This window comes from Hypanus sabinus, chromosome 19, assembly GCF_030144855.1.
Source record: "Hypanus sabinus isolate sHypSab1 chromosome 19, sHypSab1.hap1, whole genome shotgun sequence".
Classification (NCBI taxonomy): Eukaryota; Metazoa; Chordata; class Chondrichthyes; order Myliobatiformes; family Dasyatidae; genus Hypanus; species Hypanus sabinus.
This window is the reverse complement of record NC_082724.1, coordinates 72683377-72695753: the sequence shown is the minus strand read 5'-3', so window position 1 is coordinate 72695753 and position 12377 is coordinate 72683377. Positions and strand designations below refer to the sequence as shown.

General features: G+C 40.0%; 1 protein-coding gene across 5 annotated transcripts in view; it reads right to left on the bottom strand.

The window, feature by feature from the left end:
• The window catches only part of ttll3 (tubulin tyrosine ligase-like family, member 3), a 106722-nt gene that overhangs the window by 67686 nt on the left and 26659 nt on the right, over positions 1-12377 (bottom strand). For 4 of the 5 annotated variants that reach the window (XR_009506875.1, XM_059944699.1, XM_059944702.1 and 1 more), the window contains 2 exons: positions 7444-7550; positions 1554-1658 (listed from right to left, as the gene is read on the bottom strand). Coding sequence is in view for 4 of the 5 variants with exons in the window: in XM_059944699.1 (XP_059800682.1) it covers positions 1554-1658; positions 7444-7522 (184 nt within the window). In the remaining variant the exon portion in view is untranslated. The remainder of the gene's footprint in view (positions 1-1553; positions 1659-7443; positions 7551-12377) is intronic. The other variant, XM_059944701.1, reaches the window with a different exon arrangement.

Sequence of the window (12377 nt, the reverse complement as noted above, 5' to 3'; positions counted from 1 at the left end):
ATACATATCTATTTCAAAGCAAAATATTTTAGCCCTCATAAATCTACCACCTATAATTTACTGCTGACACGCTTCACCTTTACCTCTAGGTGAGGATAAAGTAGGAGAGCCTACTGCACAGATGAGTTTGCTGGTTATTAATGGCAGACACACACTTTGCAATAACAGATTTACTGGGCAAAGATCATCTAAATGTGAATGGGATTGCCGATAGGCACAGTAAATGTAAAATGTGCAATATGAGAATGATATTGGTATAAATATGACATCGAATTGAGCAGTATATTAATTCATGGGCAGCATGGAAGAAAGGTAGATGTTAGTCAATGAGAACAACAACAAAAGGTATTCTAACCTACATATATGAACACAAAATTATTTTTGAAGAAATGTCATTGACTTGAAGTGTTAACTCTGTTCTTCTCGCCACAGATGCTGATTGACCTACTGAATATTTCCAGTACTTTGTTTCTTTTTAAACATAGCTACATCTTAAAGGGATGCAAGACACTGAAGATGCTGGAATTTAGAACAACAAACAAGATTCCGGCAGATCTCAGTGGATCAAGGAGCATCGGTAGAAGTAAAGGGGCAGATGGTATTTTGGATTGAAAAAGGGTCCAGATGAAGATTCTCAATGCAAGATATGCTCTGTCCTTTTCCTTCCACTAGAGCTGCATGACGAACTGAGTTCCTGTTTATTGATCTATACCCTGTGGAGCTGTTTACATGCAGTACAAGAATTACTGTATATGTGTGAGTGGTCTGAATGTACAATTTGAGTGACAGTGGCTTCTGGCAAGCACACATGACAGATGTGTAACATGAAAGGCAAACATACTTGAGATGTTAAAGATACAAACTTGAATATTCAAGATTATTGAATGTCATTTCCAGTGTAAGGAGTACAAAATAATTGTTATTCAGGATACGATGCTGCACAAAAAAGAACACAATAACTAAAAACACACAATAAGTATAAATACATAAGAGATTATTTAAGTAGATTGGTTGTATGTCCAAAAAAATTGCACTAGACTATATATAAGGTGGCTAGCAGGAAATATAAAGGAGTGGTGGAGTTAGTGGGTGGAGGTGTTGATCAGCCTTACTGCTTGGGGAAAGTAACTATTTTAAGCCTGATGGTCTTGGCATAGATTCCACGTAGCTTCTTCCCTGATAGGAATGGGACAAACAGTCCATGAACAGATTGTGTGGAATCCTTCATGATGTTACTGGATGTTTTCTGGCACCTTTCCGTATATACTGTATTGTATGTCCTTGATAACGGGTAGTCTTGAGACAGTGATGTGTTGAGCTGTTTTCACTACCTGGTGCAGAACCTTCCTGTCTGCCATTGTGCATTTTCTTAATGAAGCAGTGAGGCAGCTTGTTAGGAATATCATTTATGTTCAATGCATTTAAGTTGCAGTGTTAGTGAAATAGATATGTGGTGTGAATGACAATGTAAATCTCAAAATGGCTAAGAATTTGATGCATGACAGATACCAGTTTAGTAAAGCTGACCCAGTATAGTTAACTTCTTTTCTCACCAGATGACTTGTTTGTCTTTTTGGCTTCATTACATTGTGATTTGAAATTTTGTTTCAAACTGTTCCTTTCCAGACTCTGAACGGATTCATCCTGTTTCTCAGAAGCTGGGTCAACAAAAGAGAAAATCTAATTAAAACATGAGTACACAGTGGATTCTCAATGAGATCTAAATCAGGCAGAGGGGAAAATGTCATAATTCTACTGACTTTTTGAAACTGTAACATATGAGAGGTTTCTCTCTGCAGATTTGAGAGCAACATATTCTTTTGGCTGATTTGCCTGACAGCTGTTCACAAAGAAGGCATGACAATGCTTCTAAGAAGAGGCATCCACAAGGAGCACTGCCTCAAGAAAGCAGCATCCGTCAGCAACAACCCCACTATCTAAGGCCATTCTCTCTGCTCATTGCTGCCATCAGAAAGGAGATACAGGAGCCTTAGGTCCCACTCCACCAGGTTCATGAACGGTTATTACCCTTCAATCATCAAGTCCCTGAACCATCATGGATAACTTCACTCACCTCATCTCTGAACTGATTCCACAACTTATGGACTTATTTTCAAGTCAGTTCAGATTGGCAACATTTCCTCCACAGTTACAATCAGCACAAGTGTACCATTAGGCTGTGTGCTTAGCTCCCTGCTCTACTCACTTTATACTTACAGTGGTGCAAGAAAGTTTGTGAACCCTGTAGAATCATCTGTTTCTGCATATATGACCTAAAATGTGATCAGATCTTCAAATAGTCCTAAAACTAGATAAAGAGTACCCAATTAAATAAGCAACACAGAAAACATTATACTTGTTCATTTACTTATTGAGAAATATGATCCAGTATCACATGTATTCGATGGAAAAAGTATGTGAACCTTTGCTTTCAGTAACTGGTGTGACTTCACCACACCCCCCCCCCCCCACCCCGCCCCATGCAACGATAACTTTAACCAAACATTTCCAGTAACTATTGAATGGTCCTGCACATCAGCTAGGAGGAATTTTAGGCCATTCCTCCTTAAAAAACTGCTTCAACTCTGGGGTGCTGGTGGGCTTCCTTGCATGAACTGCTTGCTTCAGGTCCTTCCACAACATTTCTATAAGATTAAGGTCAGGACTTTGATTTGGCCATTCCAAAACTCAAACATCCTTCTTTTTAAACCATTCTGTTGTTGATCTACTCTTGTCTTTTGGGTCATTATCATGTTGTATAAAGCTTCAGGTGATGGATTGGCATTCTCCTGTAAAATTACTTAATACTATTTTGAGTTCATTGTTCCTTCAATAATTGCAAGCTGTTCAGGCCCTGAGGCAGCAAAGCAGCCCCAAACCAAGATGCTTCTTCCACCACGCTTCACAGTTGGGATGTGGTTTTGGTGTTGGTGTGCAGGGCCCTTTTTCCTCCAAACATATCAATGTGCATTTTAGCCAAAAAGTTCAACTTTTATCTCATCTGTCCACAGAACATTGTCTCAGAAGTGTTGTAGAATATTCAGGTGGTCTTTTGCAATCTTGAAACTTGCAGCAGTGGTGTCCTTCCATGAACACCATTCTTTTTCAGCATTTTTCTTATAGTGGACAAATGAATACAGTCGGCCCTCCTTATCCGCGGATTCCACATACGCAAATTCAACCAACCGTGAATCGCGAAAACCCAGAAGTGCTCTTCCAGCACTTCTTGTTTGAGCATGTAAAGACTTCTTTTTCTTGTCACTATTCCCTAAACAATGCAGTATAACAACCATTTTACATAGCATTTACATTGTATTAGGTATTATAAGTAATCTAGAGATGATATAAAGTACACGGGAGGATGTGCATGGGTTATCGTGCATCGGAATCGAAAAAAGCTGCAAGTTCTCTTCCTAAGTAAATCAGAACAGATACATCCGGTATTATTTAGCGTCAGTTAATCAATTGTTTGCCTTAGTATATAGTATATATTTTACCTTTCTATGCACATAAAACACTTAAGAACGTATGTTTCAGCTCCAGGCTCGGGAACAGAAGTTCTCAGGACTCAGGACAGATTGCTCCCTAGTGTGCTCTCCACCATGCCTGGTTGATGTGGAGGATCAAAAACTCAAAACCCCAAAACCTAGTAACTAAACCACTGTGTTGTTTAGTAATAATTGTAGCTTTCATTGGGGCAGAGCCTTTCTCACCTTATCCTTTAAAATTGTTCTGATTGTTGACCGACGCAGCCTAACACTTTTCCGATGACCAATGGTGTTTCACCTCTTTCCGATCGCTTTATTATTTCCACTTTATTTTCAATCGTGATAGTGATTATTTTCGTGAACAGAAATACTGCGCATTCAGAGCTCTGGCACTGACTTCTAATGTCCAGTGCTCTGAGACAAGTTAAATAAGGACTGGGGTTCTGCTGGGTCCTAAGTTCCACCTGATTGAGACAGGCTGAATAAGGGACTTGCGCATCCGCGAATTTTGGTATCCGCGAGGGGTCCCGGAACCAATCCCCCACGGATAAGGAGGGCCGACTGTAAAGACATTAGCAAGTTCTAGAGATTTCTGCAGGTCTTTTGCTGTTACCCTTGGGTTCTTTTTCACCTCCTTCAGCATTGTACATTTTGCTCTTGGTGTGATCTTTGCAAGTTGCTCAATCCTAGGGAGAGTAACAACAGCATTGAACTTCCTCCATTTGTAGACATTTTCTCTTACTGTGGACTGATGAACACTCAGGTCTTTAGAAATGCTTTTGTAGCCTTTTGCAGCTTCATGCATCTCTGCAATTCTCCTCTAAAGGTCCTCTGAACGTTGCTTTGATTGAGGCATGGTGCACATAAACAGATCTTTCTTGACATGAACAGGTTCTATCAGTAACCTGGCTTAGTGTGTCTTTTTTATAGAGCAGGGCACCTCTACAACCCACACTTTAATCACACCTCATTGATTGGAATACCTGGCTTCAAATAGCTTTTGTAAAAATCATTATGCCAGAGGTTCACTTAACTTTTCCAACAAGTACATATAATATTGGATAATTTTTCTCAATAAATAAATGAACAAGTATAATGTTTTGTGTTATTTATTTAATTGGTTCTCTTTATCTAGTTTTAGGACATGTGAAGATCTGTTCAATTTTAGGTCATATTAATGCAGAAATAGAGAAAATTCTACAGGGTTCACAAACTGTATGATTCTGAGGGTAAGCACAGCTCCAATGTCATAATTAAGTTTGCTGGCAACACCACTGTTGTTGGCCTAATCAAAGGTGGTGACGAGTCAGCATATAGGAAAGAAATTGAAAATCAGGCTGGAAGGTGACACAACAGCAGCCTCTCACTCAGCATCCGCAAAACCGAAGAGCTGATTATTGACTGCAAGAGGAAGAAACATGAGGTCCTTGCGCCAGTCCTTATCAAGAGATCAGAGATGGATAGGATCAACAAGTTTAAATTCCTCCGTATTATCATTTCAGAGGATCGTTCCTGGGTCCAGCAACCAAGTGCCATTACAAAGAAAGCACAAAAGCTGCTCTACTTTCTTAGAAACTTGCACAGATTCAGTGTGTCATCTAAGACATCGACAAACCTCTATTGATGCACAGTGGAGAGTATACTGACTGGTTGCATCACAAACTGGTATGGGAACAACAATGCCCTTGAACAAAACAGCCTACAAGAAGTAGTGGATACGGCCCAGTCCATCACAGGTAAAGCCCTCCACATCACTGTGTACATCTACATGGAGGAGAGTCACAGGTAAAGCCCTTCCCATCACTGGGTGAATCTACATGGAGGAGTGTCACAGGTAAAGCCCTCCCCATCACTGGGTGAATCTACATAGAGGACTGTCACAGGTAAAGCCCTCCCCATCACTGGGTACATCTACATGGAGGAGTGTCACAGGTAAAGCCCTCCCCATCACTGGGTACATCTACATGGAGGAGTGTCACAGGTAAAGCCCTCCCCATCACTGGGTACATCTACATGGAGGACTATCACAAGAAGCAGCATCCAGACCACGGTCTCTTCTCATTGCTGCCATCACGAATTAGGTACAGGAGCCTCAAGTCCCACACCATCAGGTTCAGGAACAGTTATTACCCCTCAACCATGAGGCTCTTGAACCAGAGGGGATAACTTCATTCAAACCAACAGTGAACTCATTCCATAACATATGGACTCAATTTCAAGGACTCTACTGTACCTCTTGTGTTCTTGATATTTATTGCTAATTTATTATTAGTGTTTTTTCTTTTTGTATCTGTACTTATATATACATATATGTACTTTGATAATAAATTCACTTTAAACTTTGAAGGACTATATAACTCATATTCTGTGTCTTTTTTTAAAAATTTGGACTGTTAGTCTTCTTTTCGACATGGGTTGTTTGTTAGTCTTCGTTTATGTTTAGTTTCAGAGTGTGTAGATTCTGTTGTATTTGTCCATTCTACTGCCTTCAAGAAAATGAATCTCAGGGTTGTACATGGTGACATAATGTACTTTGATAATTAACTTTGTCCCAGAAACTGGAGGCGGAGCTAATATATCACCAGAGGGCATTTTCTTCAAGCTCATCAGTGAAACAGCTTAATTTACTCCCTTTGCCTCTTTCTTCCTTTCCAAGGTGGATGGGGTTATGTCGGATTCCAAGATCTCTGGCTGCACTCCAAGTGTGGTTCTTTATGGTGGTAGTTTCCACTCCTGGAGCTTACTGCTTTTTGACGCAGGGCAGAAGATGTGTGCCTTCAGGGTAAGGCCCTGCAGCCTTGTGGATGAGCCAATTCCAAGCTGGTGCCACAGGGAGAAATGGAACATTGTGAACAGCAGATCGGCTGACCGAGGTCTCTGTGCTCAGGTGACCGCTCTCTCTGTCTTTCTCTCAATTGTGGGGGAGAGCTTGCTACTGGTTCTCGAGTCCAGAAGCTCAGAATAGAAGTGTGAAAGGGCAGATCATATTCAACTTGTTGTTTTGTTTTGCTAGTCTCCCCTTTTCCTGTGGAAAAAGGGCAACACCCTCTGTCCCTTGTTAGGACGAGAGAATGAGCTTGTAACATGTTGAATTGTCAGGTCAGCAGTAGTTTTTGTTTTATTGCAGATCATGATCTTTCTTTTTGGGGCTTTGCTGTTGCCTGCTTGGTGGGTAGTGGGTGCTGAGGCTTCCTGCTGAATAAGAGGGGGAGGCTGAGGCTTTGCTGCTGCTGCTTGTGTGCGGAAGGAGGGAGAGGAGGATTTGGGGTTCTAATGTTTTACCATCATTCATTCTTTGAGGTTCTCTTCTGGTTTGATGAATGTCTGCGAAATGCCAGAGTTCAGATTGTATGCTGCATAAGCTCTCTGACATGAAATGGAACCACTGAACCTAACCGGAACAATGCTTCCCATCACACATGGGGTGCATTCTAATCCCAGGCTACGCACACTGCTTTTCCTATACGCTGGCAACAGGATGGATAGAAAAGTTGAAGTATGTCCTTTCTGTGTCTTCATTCTGATTGTCTACCAAATATTGAGTTGTGTCCAGCACTTAACTGCATTTAAAAGCAGGAAGCAATATATTCCAACTCGTTGGTTGTTCAAATCTACTTGTACATTCATAACTGTAGGGGGCAGGAAGTAGATCCAGCTGGAGACTCTGGTGTAAAGTATAACATAAGTAGCTATATATTGAATGCAAACCGGTACAAGCATTTCCCTGGTTCATATCTAGTAAGTACATATACTGGATTAGTCAGCTGTACAAATGCTGTCTTGATCAAACCATCGCCTGAAACAACATTTCTCAGCAAAATATTGATCTGATTACTGTTTTTGTTTTAGGTGATGCTATTGAAATCTACACAGCTACAGTTGTTCTCGAGCCTCTTGAGAGTCCTGAAAACATATGAATGGTTGGTGTTAGAATTAGCAAAACAGTGCATCTTACCAATGTCCTTGGGACAGCTGCCACCAGCCATGTTGTCCTTGATCCCACAGCTATTGTTGTGCTGTTGTAACAGTAACATAACTATTAGCCACAGTTATGAACTGACCCTAATAACAATCACAGAGTATTAGAAACATGCTGTGAGAAATTGTCATATCATTCAAAGTTTTGCCTTCAGCCAAAATCTAACTAAGGTTTTTTGTGCAATTGTTTGTTTCCCAAGAGATCTCAGTATGGTTTCCTACCTCATTATATAAATATATGTATGGTCCTCTAAATACCAATTTATCAATTTTAACAATTATATTTCAGATCTATTTAATATCTTTGCTTACACACCTCTGAATTAATGTAATTATTTCAGCAGTGCTGAACTCCACTTTATATCTACCCCTGTAATCAAACTCTGCCACTTCAGGTAACTTCCTTTCCCTGTGTCAGGATGGGTAGTTCATTGTTAGATATTAACTTGGGTTTGCACTTATTACCACTGGATCTGCTAAGCACACATTCTTGGCCTTGTATTTCATAATATTTACATTGCTCTGTGTTCTCATTATCTGCATTTAGTACCTTTAATAAACAAAGGATCCTGCCTTTCTCCCTTGTGGCTCCCATTAGCCCATTGTCCAGATGACTTCATTAACAGCTATGCCTGTAGTAAACGTGGCTCAAACTATCATTTTCCTTTTATCCTATCCATACTGCCCCAAACATTGCCATGTATCCTAGTTCTGACAAAGGATCTTTGACCTGATACACTAACTCTGTTTCTCTTCCCACAGATGCTGACTGACTTGCTGGATATACCCTGCATTTTGGATTTTCATTATAAATGAATTCTTCCTTTACATGCCTTAGATGGTATATTACCCTGTCTGCCTGAACTAAATCAAATACAGTCAATTCAGCTTAATTGGGCCATTGGTTAATTTGAGCAGCCACTTATTTGGGAACTCTTAAAGAACAAAAACTAATCAAGAAAATTGCTGAGATTCTCTTTCGTTATTTGGGATACCATGCCACTTAATTGGGGCAGGAGAGTATTGATGAACAGGTTATAACTACAGTTAGTCACACACACTTTTGTGGCTGTTAGACACAACAGGATGCTTACAGTGAACGGATTTTAAATAGCATCAGTTATGTGTGTTTTTGTTCATGAAGTAGTGACTTTATCACAAATTGTTGGTGAGAAATAAGCAGCAAGACAATTCAGAACTGTTTTGCTCACAGTGGTTTCAAGCATTCCGATTTGGAGATTCCAGAAACAGCCGGGAGTGAAAATAAGACATATTGACTGCTCCAGGAACTATGAAAAATTTGAAGGTATCGACAATCATCTTGAATGTTACAATGAAAATGACTTGGAGAGTACAATAGTGGAAAGCATTGTATGAAGACTGCACTAGGTGTCTATGCTGATTTTGTTCATTGTGTACACTGGATGAATTCCTCCATTGATAACTGTTAGAAACTAATGTGCAGCATTGTAGTACTGCAGAGCTATTGACAGTGTTCTTATTTCATTATTTCATTTAAATACATAACTTGCTACTCAGTCTGTCTTCTATACCATTTTAACAACTATTTCCATGAAACTTTGGCTAATTGGACAGCTGCTTAATTGGCCCAAAATGTGTACAGTCACTATGTGTCCCAATTAACCAGAACCCACTGTATTTTGGATATTTTGTGGTAAGGGATGAAGGGCTTTTCAGATTTGTTGAAAATACTTGTTGATAACGATGCACTCATGAGCTTTCTAGAGAGCACACATTTTAACAGATTAGTTCTTCTGCTTCATGGACTGCAATGTGGAACAATCAGTATTTTAAAGTTTTTATGGATATTTAATTCAATATGTATTTTTATTTGTTTTTAAATACTTTATATTATTTTCCATTTTCTTAATGCTGTCGGTGTTTTTATTTTCAACATATCAGGTATTAGGATGGTTGTAGGGCAGACCCCTCCCCCCATCTTTTGTTTAGGTTTCTGCCCCCCTTCCTTTCCAGTCCTGATGAATGGTATTGGTCCAAAATGTCAACTACTTATCTCCCTCCATAGATGCTGCCTGACCTACATTTTGTGTGTTCTCCTTGCAGTTAGTGTAGTTGACTTTGTCTCCTTTCCTCTAGATAGTTACGATTCTCTCATCACTTGGGGCTCCTTTCACGTTCTCCTTTTCCCAGGTGTAGGAAATAAGAACATGAATGTCAAGTTCCTCACTTGCTGACTTGTTTGTTGCAACCATAGTAAGAATGCTCCTTCTTATTGTGTTAAAGACACTCAGTATGTAAGAGGAAGAGAATATTATGATTTGTCATCCAGAAAAAAACTACCCTCTGAGTCACATTAGTTTTAGGAAGCTGAGACAAAATAAATAATTAGCCACTTGTGTCCATGTTTGGCTTGTGATTAAGTTCCAACTTTAGGTATGGTTTGCTGTGCCCTACAGCATTTATTGTCATTAATCTGTCAAAATCATTCACAGTTCTGGTTAAGTACTGACAAAAAACACATCAAAACTTGCATGTAAAGAAATGGATCCATACTGTGCATTAATCTAAATAGCAGCATATTAGAAAATTACAATGACTATAAGCATTCTTTGAAAAGGAGAATAACACTAGACCTGTGCAACTCCACAAAGCATCTGGTGATCCTGTGATGTCTGTCTTGGAGGCTGGCATCAGGACATCCTTTGAGAAGGTGAATGCTCTCGAGGCATCAAGCCCCAAAGGAGTACCTGACAGGGAACTGAAAATCTATGCTGACCAACTGACTAGGATGTTCAAAGACATCTTCAAATCTCTCACTGTTGCAGTCAAAGCTTTTGAACCTGCTCCAAAAGGGCAGCTGCCTCAATGACCAGTGGCACTCATATCCATCATTATGTCGTGCTTCAAGAGGTTGGTTATGGTTAGAATTAACTCCTACCTGAGCAAGGACCTGGACCTGCTACAATTCACCTACACTACAACAGGTCTAGAGTGAACCTAATCTCACTGGGTCCCCACACTGCTTTGAAGCACCTAGACAACAGCAAGACATATCAGGCTACAATTTATCAATTACATTTTGGCATCCAAAACCATCGTTCCCTCATTGCTAATAACCAATCTTAAAAAGCTGGGCCTCTGCAACTGGATCTTCACATTCTTTGTTGCAGTCAGCACAGATTGATTATTACATCTCCTCCTCGCTGACTCTCAACAAAGGCACACCAAAAGTGTGCATGCTTATCCCACTGTTCTATTGGCTTTATTACTCATGACTCAAAAGTTATCCGTAAATTTGTTGATGACGCCATTGTTGTTGGTTGAATGTCAGTGAAGTAAATGGCACAAGGAGACATAGAGGAGAGAAAAGGCTCGGCTGGTTCAGTGATATTTAAACAATAATCTTGCATTCAACATCAGCAAGACCAAACAGCTGATTGTGGACTTCAAGAAGAGGAAGTCAGAGGAACACATACCAGCTCATATTAAGGAATAAGCAAAGGAAAGGCTAAATAGCTTCTAATTCCTCAACATTGTCATCTCAGAGGACCTAATCTGGACCCACCACATTGATGCAATGACAAAAAAGACATACCAGCAGCTCTACTTCATTAGGAGTTGGAGGAGATTTGGTACATCACCAAAGATCCTTACAAATTTTGATAGTGTACATAAGAACATAAAAGTAGAAGCAGGAGTAGGCCATCTAGCCCATTGAACCTGCTCCACCATGCAATAAGATCATGGCTGATCTGGCTATGGATTCATCTTCTTGTACCTGCCTTTTCCCCATAACCTTTAATTCCCCTACCTTGCCTTAAATATATTTACTGAGGCAGCCTCCACAGCTTCATTGGGCAGAGAATTCCACAGATTCACCACACTCTGGGAAAAGTAATCCCTCCTCATCTCTGTCCTAAATCTACTCTCCCTAATCATGAGGCTATGTCCCTAGTTCTAGTCTTATCTACCAGTGGAAACAACTTTTCTGCCTCTATCTTATCTAGCCCTTTCATAATTCTATATGCTTCTATAAGATCTCCTCTCATTATTCTGAATTCCAGCAAGTACAGTCCCAGGTGACTCTATCTCTCCTCATAGTCTAACCTCCTCATCTCCGGAATCAACCTGGTGAACTTCCTCTGCACCACCTCCAAAGCCAGTGCTCCAGGTGCAGCCTCACCAGCACCCTGTATAGTTGCAGCATAACTTCCCTGCTCTTAAATTCAATCCCTCTAGCAATGAAGGCCAACATCCCATTTGCCTTTTTGATGGCCTGCTGCACCTGCAAATCAACCTTTTGTGATTCATGCACTAACACTCCCAAGTCCCTCTGCACAGCAGCATGCTGCAATTTTTTACTATTTAAATAATAATCTGCTCTTTCATCTTTCCTTCCAAAGTGTATGACTTCACATTTGCCAACATTGTACTCCATCTGCCCAGTGGAACACATTCTGGCTCACAACCTGGTAAGGAGCCTCCAATACAGACGACTGCAGAGGGTTGTTGACCTGGTCAGCTCCATCACTGATACCCTCAAAGTGGTGGTACAGACTTTAATTGTTAAAACTTCCTGGCTGTGAACTCGCTGAATATGACCCATGTTTTATTATGGTTGCATTTACATGCTTTGAGTTTTTTTTTAAAAACGCTGATGATTGCATCATAACAATAATAGAAAAAGATTGAGATATGCCTGCTACTAACATAACTACTAACATAACATAACTACTCATGTGCCTGCTATTAACATAACTACTAACATAACTACTCTTTACACTGTAATTTCATACAGTTAAAAAGATGTTGATATCATTAACTAATCCAACAGATTTATTCTACAAATCAACTTGCCTTTTCTTTACTTTACAAAGTAAAGCATCTAAGATAATTCACAATCATTATCAAACAAAATGTGTTACTGTG